The 12280-nt window shown below is 43.7% G+C and overlaps 1 protein-coding gene across 18 annotated transcripts in view; it reads left to right on the plus strand.

Moving 5' to 3' along the window:
* Positions 1–7420: 7420 nt before the first annotated feature.
* The window catches only part of epb41l3a (erythrocyte membrane protein band 4.1-like 3a), an 81827-nt gene continuing 76967 nt past the window's right edge, over positions 7421–12280 (plus strand). For 15 of the 18 annotated variants that reach the window (XM_036943997.1, XM_036944006.1, XM_036944008.1 and 12 more), the window contains exon 1: positions 7421–7439. Coding sequence is in view for 1 of the 18 variants with exons in the window: in XM_036944002.1 (XP_036799897.1) it covers positions 7716–7746 (31 nt within the window). In the remaining 17 variants the exon portion in view is untranslated. The other 3 variants (XM_036944017.1, XM_036944002.1, XM_036944005.1) reach the window with 3 other exon arrangements.

Consider the following 12280-nt stretch of genomic DNA (forward strand, 5'->3'; position numbering starts at 1 on the left):
AATGTATTTGGCTAAGGTGTATGTAAACTTTCGACTTCAACTGTAATTATTCAGACCCATTACTCTGTACTTTGTTGAAGCACATTTGGCAGAGATTACAACCTCAAGTATTCTTGGGTGTGATGCTTCAAGCTTGGCACACCTGTATTTGGGGAGTTTCCCCCATTCTTCTCTGCAGATCCTCTCAAGCTCTGTCAGTTGGATGGGGAGCTTTGCGTCACAGCCACTGGGCCACTCAAGGACATTCAGAGACTTGTCCCGAAGCCACTCCTGCATTGTCTTGGCTGTGTGCTTAGGGTCGTTATCCTGTTGGAAGGTGAACCTTCACCCCAGTCTGAGGTCCTAAGTACTCTGGAGCAGGTTTTCATCAAGGATCTCTCTGTAATTTGCTCCGTTCATCTTTCCCTCGATCCTTACTAGTCTCCCAGTCCCTGCCCCTGAAAAACATCCCCATAACATGATGCTGCCTCCACCATGCTTCACCGTAGCGACAGTGCCAGGTTTCCACCAGACGTGACGCTTGGCATTCAGGCCAAAGATTTCAATCTTGGTTTCATCAGACCAGAGAATCTTGTTTTTCAAATCAAATTGTATTTGTCACATGCGCAGAATACCTTACAGTGAAATTGTTACTTACAAGCAACAATGCTTTAAGAAGTTTTAAGAAAAAAAGTGTTAAGTAAAAAATAGATAAGTAAACATTTTAAAATAAAGGTGACAAATAATTAAACCGCAACAGTAAAGTAACAATAGCAAGGCTATATACAGGGGGTACCGGTACAAAGTCAACGTGCTGGGGCACAGGTCAGTTGAGGTAATATGTACATGTAGGCAGGGGTGCGGCAGGGATTTTGGGCCCCATGAAAGATATAACATTGCGACCCACCACCACAGGCCACATCAACCCTGCGCAATTGCTGTAACCACACACCTCCAGAAGCCAATCGACCCATTCAAGGCTTTAAATAACTCTACCTTTGCAGGCTTGCAACTCTCTTGTAGTCCAATATTTACTGTACTATATTTACTGAGAGTGAGCTGTGAAAATATAATACTGCAGACATGCATGCAACATTCTGCGTACAGTGGAATTCACTATTTGATGCAAGACAGATACCCTCTATAAGAAATGTGCTAAATGCCATCTTTTACAGTCTAAATGTAATTTTAATGGTAAAGTTCTTGAACGGAAAATTCTCTTAACATTAATGAATAACTTAAAACAAATACAACTTAAGTATGCATTAACCTCTTCAATTAAAATAAATTAACATTATCATCTATAGAATGATATAACAAACAGAATAAAATCAGAAGCAGATTTTTGAACTAAGTATACAGACCAACTAAAAAAATAAGCAGCTGTAAAGTGGAAATGGAAAACAAAATGGAAATGAAAAGGCCTGGTGGTGGCGCTAGAGGAAAAGGTCAAGAGGTCACCAAATCAATAGGTTTCTTCCACTTGGGGTCTTGATTGTGCACAACACATTTTATGACAATCCAGCCATTACTTTGAGATATATCTTGTTCTCAGTCTGTTCTCAGTCTGTTCTCAGCCTGTGGGCATCATGTGTGTAGTGATCCAATATCCATAGCCATTCCATTTAACAGTTATCACTGGCCCTTGCTCTGCTTTACTCACCAAGAGCCCAGCGCCCAGCCTTCTTGCTAGCAAAGTCACTGATTAAGTCTTTGAAGTTCAGCTTTCTAGCTATCTGACTTTCAATGGAAAGCATGGCAAGACTGCAAAGTCTGTCCCGGGACAGATAGTGGACCTAAAATAGTTTTTTTTATCAGTTTTAGCTTACTGAAAACTCTCTCGCCACCAGCAACAGTCACAGGCAGTGTGCAAAATATACGGAAAGCAATGCACACGTCTTCAAAATGCTTTGCAGCTACATCTTACAAACTGCATTCAGAAGACCAAGAGGGGGCTAGGGTCAGTTTGTTATATCTGGAGTACTTCTCCTGTCCTATTCGATGTCCTGTGTGAATTTAAGTGTCCTCTCTCTAATTCTCTCTTTCTCTCTTTCTTTCTCTCTCTCGGAGGACCTGAGCCCTAGGACCATGCCTCAGGACTACCTGACATGATGACTCCTTGCTGTCCCCAGTCCACCTGACCGTGCTGCTGCTCCAGTTTCAACTGTTCTGCCTTATTATTATTGGACCATGCTGGTCATTTATGAACATTTGAACATCTTGGCCATGTTCTGTTATAATCTCAGCCAGAAGAGGACTGGCCACCCCACATAGCCTGGTTCCTCTCTAGGTTTCTTCCTAGGTTTTGGCCTTTCTAGGGAGTTTTTCCTAGCCACTGTGCTTCTACACCTGCATTGCTTGCTGTTTGGGATTTTAGGCTGGGTTTCTGTACAGTACTTTGAGATATCAGCTGATGTACGAAGGGCTATGTAAATAAATTTGATTTGATTTGACAAGTTAGGGGGGGAAATGGCAGCATATACAGTGTTCAGGTGTCTTACTTTATTTTGAAACTCAGGTGTAAGATCTCTGGAATACTTCATGACCAGTGGTTGGCACAAAGAAGATACTTTATCCTCACTAATCTGCCCAACTTTCAGAACAGCAGTTCAATTTTTCCATTGGCGTGGAACCTAGTGTCCAAGTCACTTATGATGTTGTCCATAGCAGTAAAAAACACTGTGTTCCAAAACACCGTTGCATCACTGTCCTGAGCTGTCTCCTCTTAAGAGGTCTCATGGAATCTCTTTCCTTTCCTCTGGCGGCTGTGTTCCTTGCTAAATTGAGATGCAACACCCATTTGCATAGCAATCAGTGTTGCCTCAGACAGCAGAGACTCCCCTCCATCTCTAAGAGCCTGCATCTCTTCCTTTAAGGCTCTGATATTGGCTGCCTCTGTGTCAATGGAGACTTTTCCTGACTGGAGAATCACATTCCTGTCCTCAATGCATTGCAGTCCCTGCAATTATGTCAACTGACATGTCATTCAATACAATGCTGCTCACCTCCTTCTGTTGGGAGTAGGGCTGGTTCAGGGGTATGGAGATGGGGAGACAGGGCTGCTGAGTCTGAAGCTGCATCTGTTGGGCCTGGCACCAGGCAGGGGCAGAGGCTCTCTGGATGTTTACTTTTGATAAAAATAAAAAAATAAACTATTAGTTTTATTAGTACATTGTAAATAAAATATTATATTAGTGATGAAATGTACTAATTAAATGTTTTAACCTAATGTTCTAATAATTGTTTAGGGCCCCTGTCAGTCACAGGCCCTTAGAATTCCCCTCACCCACCCCACTATGCATAGATAATAAACAGAGTAGCAGCAGCGTAAAAGACGGGTCTGGGTAGCCCTTTAATTAGCTGTTCAGTAGTCTTATGGCTTGGGGATAGAAGCTGTTAGGAAGCCTTTTGTACCTAGACTTGGCGCTCCGGTACCGTTTGTTGTGCGGTAGCAGAGAGAACAGTCCATGACTAGGGTGGCTGAAGTCTTTGACTCATGGTCTGAGAGTCTTTAGGCAAACTACAAGCAGGCTGTCATGTGCCTTTTACTGAGGAGTGGCTTCCCGTCTGGCCACTCTACCATAAAGGCTTGATTGGTGCTGCCGAGATGGTTGTACTTCTGGAAGGTTCTCCCATCTCCACAGAGGAACTCTAGAGCTCTTTCAGAGTGACCATTGGGTTCTTGGTCACCTCCCTGACCAAGGCCCTTCTCCCCCGATTCCTCAGTTTGGCCAAGCGGCCAGCTCCAGGAAGAGTCTTGATGGTTCCAAACTTCTTCTATTTAAGAATGATGGAGGCCACTGTGTTCTTGGGGAGCTTCAATGCTGCAGACATTTTTTGCTTACCCTTCCCCAGATCTGTGCCGTGACATAATCCTATCTCGGAGCACTACAGACAATTCCTTTAACCTCATGGCTTGGTTTTTGCTTTGTCATGCACTATCAACTGTGGGACCTTATGTAGACAGGTGTGTGCCTTTCCAACTTATGTCCAATCAATATAATTTACCACAGGTGGACTCCAATCAAGTTGTAGAAACATCTCAAGGATGATCAATGGAAATAGGATGCACCTGACCTCAATTTCGAGTCTCATAGCAAAGGGTCTGAATACTAGTGTAAATAAGGTATTTCTGTTTTAGATTTTTTTTTTATTTGCCCAAAAAATATAGAATCTGTTTTCGCCTTGTCATTACGGGGTATTGTGTGTAGATTGCTGAGGATTTTTTTTTATTCAATCCATTTTAGAATAAGGCTGTAACATAACAAAATGTGGAAAAGGTAAAGGGGTCTGAGTACTTTCCGAAGGCACTGTATCTTATGGCTGACTTGACTGGTAGGCCTGTACTCTCTTGTGATATACTTCTATTGTACATGCAAACGATGTGAAAGACTTACCATATCAGGCCTTCAATTTCAGGCAGTGGTGGAAAAAGTATCAAATTGTCATACTTGAGTAAAAGTAAAAATACCTTAATAGAAAATGACTCAAGTAAAAGTGAGTCACCCAATAGTAAAAGTTTAAATGTATTTGTTTTTAAATATACTTAGGTATCAAAAGTAAATGTAATTGCTAAAATATACTTAAGTATCAAAAGTAGAGGTAAAAGTGTAAATCACAATATTTTTTTAAGGATAGCCAGGGGCACACTCCAACATTTAGACATAATTTACAAGCGAATCATTTGCGTTTAGTGAGTCTGTCAGATTAGACTGTCACGGCTGATTTCCTCCTCTTCGTCTGAAGACGAAGATGGCCCCACTGAATGGCCCCACTGGACTGAGGGGCAACTCCGGACTGAGGGGCAGCTTGGGACTGAGGGGCAGCTTGGGACTGAGGGGCAGCTCGGGACTGAGGGGCAGCTCCGGACTTGGCTGACGACTCTGGCGGATCCTGGCTGACTGACGGCTCTGGTGGATCCTGGCTGACTGGCGGCTCTGGCGGATCTTGGCTGACTGGCGGCTCTGGCGGATTCTGGCTGACTGGAGGCTCCTTGCAGACTGGCGGCTCTGGCGGCTCCTTGCAGACTGGCGGCTCTGGCGGCTCCTTGCAGACTGGCGGCTCTGGCGGCTCCTTGCAGACTGGCGGCTCTGGCGGCTCCTTGCAGACTGGCGGCTCTGGCGGCTCCTTACAGACTGGCGGCCCTGGCGGCTCTAGCAGCTCTGGACAGGCGGGAGACTCCAGAAGCTCTGGACAGACGGGATACTCCAGCAGCTCTGGACAGGCGGGAGACTCTAGCAGCTCTGGACAGGCGGGAGACTCTAGCAGCTCTGGAGAGATGGGAGACTCTAGCAGCTCTGGAGAGACGGGAGAATCTGACGGCGCTGGTGGTACTGGGCCGAGGACACGCACCTTAGGGCGAGTGCGGGGAGGAGGAACAGGGAGTACTGGGCTCTGGACACGCACAGGAAGCCTGGTGCGGGGGACTGCCACTGGAGGGCTGGTGCGTGTAGGTGGCACTGGATAGACCGGACCGTGCAGGAGCACTGGAGCTCTTGAGCACCGAGCCTGCCCAACCTTACCTGGTTGAATGCTCCCGGTCGCCCTGCCAGTGCGGCGAGGTGGAATAGCCCGCACTGGGCTGTGTTGGCGAACCGGGGACACCATGCGTAAGGCTGGTGCCATGTATGCCGGCCCAAGGAGACGCACTGGAGACCAGATGCGTAGAGCCGGCTTCATGGCACATGGCTCGATGCCCACTCTAGCCCGGCCGATACGAGGAGCTGGTATGTACCGCACCGGGCTATGCACCCGCACTGGGGACACTGTGCGCTCCAAAGCATAACACGGTGCCTGCCTGGTCCCTCTCGCTCTCCGGTAAGCACAGGAAGTTGGCGCAGGTCTCCTACCTGGCTTCGCCATACTCCCTGTGTGCCCCCCCCCCCCCCAATACATTTTTGGGGCTGACTCTCGGGCTTCCAGCCCTGCTTCCGTGCTGCCTCTTCAAACCGCCGCCTCTCTGCTTTGGCTGCCTCCAGCTCTGCCTTGGGGCGGCGATATTCCCCCGGCTGCGTCCAGGGTCCATCTCCATCCAGTATCTCCTCCCAAGTCCAATAGTCCTGATTGCGCTGCTCCTCCTGCCGCTGCCTGTCACCACGCTGCTTGGTCCTGGGTTGGTGGGTGATTCTGTCATGGCTGATTTCCTCCTCTTCGTCTGACCAGGGATGTTCTCTTGAGAAGAGCGTGATTTGGACCACTTTCCTGTCCTGCCAAGGATTTGAAATGTAACGAGTAATTTTCAGTGTCAGGGAAAATGTATGGAGTAAAAAGTATATTATTTTCTTTAGGAATCTAGTGAAGTAAAAGCAAAAGTGTAAATGGTCAAGTAAAGTACAGATACCAAAAAAACTACTTAAGTAGTACTTTAAAGTATTTTTACTTAAGTACTTTACACCACTGATATCAGGTCTCTTTATTTATTAGCTATTGCTGTAAATCCATTTTAATGAAATGTTGTGTGTCATTGTGTTCTAAATCATTCTGAAACATAAATCAGAATTGTCTGTGTGAAAGCTGTTTTCAGCTGCACTTCCACTGATAGCCACATGAAGCCAGTATTCCACTTCACACCAAAGTGCCAGTCTAAGAAGCAATGGCAGTGAAGAGCAATGTGTTCCAATGATTATGCTACTGCAATCTGACCACACACTAGCTGACTCTACCTTCTGTTACAATACCACAGCCATTTACATGTCATAACTCCCTGTGGATATGCCCTAATAAAATAGTGCACACACCAACGCTCCAGATCAAGTTAGATGGCTATACTGTAGTTATCCATAATATAAATAATGACTTTCAATAGATTATATCTCTGTGTGTGGGAGAGGGTGGGAGGAATTTATTCCAGGTGACAGGATTACATTCAGTAATTCATAAGACAGTTGGGACACACCCTTCATAAGGATCGGGTAAAGATACATGTGGTCTGAGGTGTATTAAGAAGATATAGCCTACTGACGTGTCACTGTGACATTCTTTGTAACTCCTATTACACTCTAAAGGGAATACTTGTCATACCCAAAGCCAGTTGGCCTGTTAATAATAGCCTAAAATTATATTGATCAACTCCAGTGTTTTGACTCTGAATTTCCCTCAAAATCAGATGCATAGAGACTGATACAGGCATTTGCCCTGAAATAACCAGCAAGCTTAGTTATTCAGTAGTGCACGCACCTCCATTTCAATAGCTATAACAGATACTACTCTCCCTGCCGTTGCATTAGGCAGCAGGAGCGACATTTGTCTGAATACTGTAGTCCAGAGGGACAGTAACTGCGTTTATCTCACTCAATAAAGCCACTGGAATTGAGCTCCAACAGCCAGCCCACATCTGTTTAACTGACAGTAACCTTGGCCTATGAGGGTTGACCTAAAGCGTTTCCTTAATTGCGCAATAGGGGGCGTGAATGTGTGGAACGCTTGGTTCTATTGTGGAGAGCGAGGGGACGGTTTTGCAGGTGAGGCAATCTCTGCTGAACTGCATTTAGGCTACGGCAACCCGCCAACTAGACATTTCAGAAATAACGGTATTGATTGAGCGGATTGTATCAGTTGGCTGGGAGCACAAACATATCTACAGGAATCAGGTAAACACGTTTTCAAGTGAAATACCCTATATAGTTAATTCGGGACAGACTTTAGCGCGTCAATGGTAATGAGAGTAGCCTAATGTCTGTTCGTTTTGTTTTGGGGTCACTGAGTAATGTTAGTGTGTTTACTGTGAAGCTCTATCGATGGGTGTTTTGAAAGTTTACCTTGTTGCAGGTATACATATTTTCTATTCGAAGTTGTCTAAACATTTTTGAGCGAACTGTATTGCCTTATGCGCATTTCATTATTTGCGAAAATGACTTGTTTTTACAACAATATCCCACATCCGTGCGAGGGAGATATTACATATATTCCCTTGAATTATGACCATTTCTCCTTTAGGCTACTGTATTTTACTGTATCAGGTCTCCATGCGTTCAACAGCTGTTGATACAAAGTATCCAGTGCGTAAAGCTTCGAGGATAGACATATGGCTACTGTATTCTACATCTGGAATTCATTCTCCAGTCGCTGTAAACTACTCTGTAGAATGGTTTCATTTTGAAACAGCGAATACTTATATTCCTGCATACTGTAATAGTGAATATATCCATATCTGCAGCAGTACACCGGTCTTTGGTAGTAGGCTATAGGGGAAATATTCGATGTCAGTCTCTGCAGTCAAGAATGTTGATGTGCGGTGATTGTCGTGTACAGATGGCTGGCTTCACCGCAGGCGCGTGCCACTGGCAAAAACATTGGCGCCTGTTCTGATTGCAGTTTGGAATGAACACTGCTGTAGGCCTACAAATATTGATGTAGCCTAAATTATTACTGTTTTACAAAATGTATACTGGTGTAGCCTATTTGATCTCAAGGTTATGTTGGTCATGTTTTGCACTTTGAGTGTTGAACATCTTATATTTTATTACATTTTCCCCCCACATCACTCTGGATCAACTTGAATGCAATTCCGGATGGAACCTGGATGTGCTGTATGAATTATCACGGTGAGTACAAATAAATACTCCCTACATTTCCACACAAAAGGAATATAACCTGTTGGAGGGGTCTGCCCTTGTCACCTATCAACAAATTGTGGGACATTTAAGTCTACTGTAGGCTATAACTGTTAGGCTCCTTTGAGATTGCCAAATGCCTTGGAGGCTATAAATGCATAGCCTAGCCTACCACAGCAAATGGTTTTGCAGGTATGACACAGAGAGAGTTGAATTGGGGTGAATTGACTACAGAGAATGCCTTTTGCTGTGACAAGGAAGTGAATAAACTCAAGAAACACAGTTCAAAAAGGTTATTTTTAGGACAGCCTGTTCTGTTTGGGTTTTAACCTACCGGTATTTGTCTCGTATTTAATCTTCCGAACCCCCCAAAGCTGTGGATTAACCACAGCAAATGTCAGTCAGCACAGCACTAGAAACACTAAGCTATTAAAATACTACAGAAATGTCTGTCAGTCTTCGGTCTGGCGTGCTGTTATTGTAATTTTTGTGCAGCTGATACTTCCTATTTATATCGTTGGGCTTCTTCTGTCCATTCCCTAGGGGAAAAGTTCAGTTACTGCCAGGCAGATGTGCCTCTGGTTCTCTCCTCTCTCTCTCTATCTTTCTCTCTCTCTCAATTCAATTTAAGGGATTTTTTTGGCATGGGAAACATATGTTTACATTGCCAAAGCAAGTGAAATAGATAATTAACAAAAGTGAAATAAACAAAAAACATTTTTACAGTGAACATTACACTCACAAAAGTTCCAGAAGAATAAAGACATGTAAAATATTGTATTATGTGCAAATAGTTAAAGTACAAAAGGGAAAATAAATAAACATAAATATGGGTTGTATTTACAATGGTGTTTGTTCTTCACTGTTTGCCCTTGTGGCAACAGGTCACAAATCGTGCTGCTGTAATGGTACACTGTGGTATTTCACCCAATAGATATGGGACTTTATCAAAATTGGGTTTGTTTTCAAATTCTTTGTAGGTCTGTGTAATTTTGGGGAAACATTTGTCTCTAATATGGTCATACATTTTGCAGGAGGTTAGGAAGTGCAGATCAGTTTCCACCTCATTTTGTGGGCAGTGTGCACATAGCCTGTCTTCTCTTGAGTGCCAGGTCTGCCTACAGCAGCCTTTCTCAATAGCAAGGCAATGCTCACTGAGTCTGTCAGGTATTCTGCCACTGTGTACTCTCTGTTTAGGGCCAAAATATGTTTTAGTTTGCTCTGTTTCTCCTCTCTCTTTCTCTCAGGGAAGTGTTTTCCTGCAATACGATACAAAAGCAAAAATAATCCTTATTGATCTGCAGGTATAACTCAGACTCAGCCTCCTTTCCCAGCAGCAGTCATAAAGTGCTCCATTACCAGAATGACTCATGCCTACTGATCAGACATTTTTCATGTAGCCAAACTTATGGGATGATTATGAATGCTTAAGTGCTATGAAAGTCAAAGTATCAACTCAGCATGGTAAATATTTGATTGCAATACCCTGGCTATGCCTGCTCCAGTGTTGCTGCCCCCTGCCTTGTAGTTTGGGAGAAAACAACCACTGTTTCAGGTTGTCAGGGCTTTAGTGCATATAGTCTTTTTAATTAAACTTGGGTGCAAAGACCTCTGTATTCACATTACAGTTTCCTGGTTATATTTTGTAAAGCAATATATATGGTCGTCTCTGACTGCAAGATTGTTATGCACTGATTAAATAGTTATATTTACTTTTCGAGATTGTAAGATAGAATCTCAGATTGCACTGCACTCTCCCTCTAATATAGAAAGAAGCTCATGAAAGAAGGTTTGAAGAATCCTATAGGCTATGCACAATGCATTCCGTAGGCCAGTGGTTCCCAAACTTTTTATAGTCCCGTACCCCTTCAAACATTCAACTTCTAGCTGCGTACCCCCTCTAGCACCAGGGTCAGCGCACTCTCAAATGTTGTTTTTTGCCATCATTGTAGGCCTGCCACACACACACTATACGATACATTTATTAAACATAAGAATGAGTGTGAGTTTGTCACAACCTGACTCGTGGGAAGTGACAATGAGCTCTTATAGGACCAGGGCACAAATAATGATATAATAATAATCAATAATTTTGCTCTTTATTTAGCCATCTTACATATTAAAACCTTATTTGTTCATCAAAAATTGTGAATAACTCACCACAGGTTAATGAGAAGGGTGTGCTTGAAAGGATGCACATAACTCTGCAATGTTGGGTTGTATTGGAGAGAGTCTCAGTCTTTTTCCACACACAGTCTGTGCCTGTATTTAGTTTTCATGCTAGTGAGGGCCGAGAATCCACTCTCACATAGGTACGTGGTTATGAAGGGCATTAGTGTCTTAACAGCGCGATTTGCCAAAGCAGGATACTCTGGCAGTATCCTAAATTTGGCAGTGGCTTCTGATTAAATTACATTTTCACAGAACTACTTGTTGCAATTTCGATGAGGCTCTCTTGTTTAGATATCGGTAAGTGGACTGGAGGCAGGGCATGAAAGGGATAACCAATCCAGTTGTTTGTGTCATCTGTTTCGGGAAAGTACCTGCGTAATTGTGCACCCAACTCACTCAGGTGCTTCGCTATATCAAATTTGACATTGTCCGTAAGCTTGAGTTCATTTGCACACAAAAAAATCATCCAATGATGGAAAGACCTGTGTGTTGAAGAGCTCCAACTTCTTAATCATAGCCTGAATTTTGTCCCGCACATTGAATATTGTTGCGGAGAGTCCCTGTAATCCTAGATTCAGATCATTCAGGCGAGAAAAAACATCTCCCAGATAGGCCAGTCATGTGAGAAACTTGTCATCATGCAAGCGGCCAGACAAGTGAAAATTATGGTTAGAAAATAAAACTTTAAGCTCGTCAATCAATTTTTAAAAACATGTCAATACTTTTCCCCTTGATAACCAGCACACTTCTGTGTCTGTCGTAAAAGCGTTACATGGTCGCTGCTCATATCATTGCATAGTGCAGAATATACACGAGAGTTCAGGGGCCTTGCTTTAACAAAGTTAAACATTTTCACTGTAGTGTCCAAAACGTCTTACAAGCTGTCAGACATTGCCTTGGCAGAAGTACCCTCTCGGTGGATGCTGCAGTGTACCCAAGTAGCGTCGGGAGCAACTGCTTGCACACGTATTACCACCCCACTATGTCTCCCTGTCATGGCTTTAGCACCATCAGTACAGGTACCAACACATCTTGACCACCAAAGTCCTTTTTATGTCACAAAGCTGTCCAGTACTTAAAAAATATATCCTCTCCCGTTGTCCTGGTTTCCAGTGGTTTGCAGAAGGGGATGTCTTCCTGAATTGACCCCCCCATAAACATAACGGACATATACCAGGAGCTGTGCCAGGCCCGCAACGTCTGTTGACTCATCCAGCTGTAATGCATAGAATTCACTGGTTTCAAAACATCTCCTGCCATATCACTGATGTGTTGTTTGATGAAGTCATTGTCTGTATAGTTTTTTGGGCCTTTTCCCCCAGCCACATATGCGGCAGCAGGAATAAATAAGTCCTCCACAATAGTATGGGGCTTGCCTGTCATAGCCACTTGGTAGCTCACCATATAAGACGGTTCTAGACCCTTGTTATTAATGGTATCTGTTGCTTTTATACATGTCTTACTACTTGAAAGTCGTCTTAATTCTCTCTCAAAAAACTCCCGTGACTTATTTTTCAAACTGGCATGTTTTGTTTCTAAATGTCTGTGCAAGAGTGAAGGTTTTATTGAGTTGTGAG

Source organism: Oncorhynchus mykiss, chromosome 15 (genome assembly GCF_013265735.2).
Source record: "Oncorhynchus mykiss isolate Arlee chromosome 15, USDA_OmykA_1.1, whole genome shotgun sequence".
NCBI lineage: Eukaryota > Metazoa > Chordata > Actinopteri > Salmoniformes > Salmonidae > Oncorhynchus > Oncorhynchus mykiss.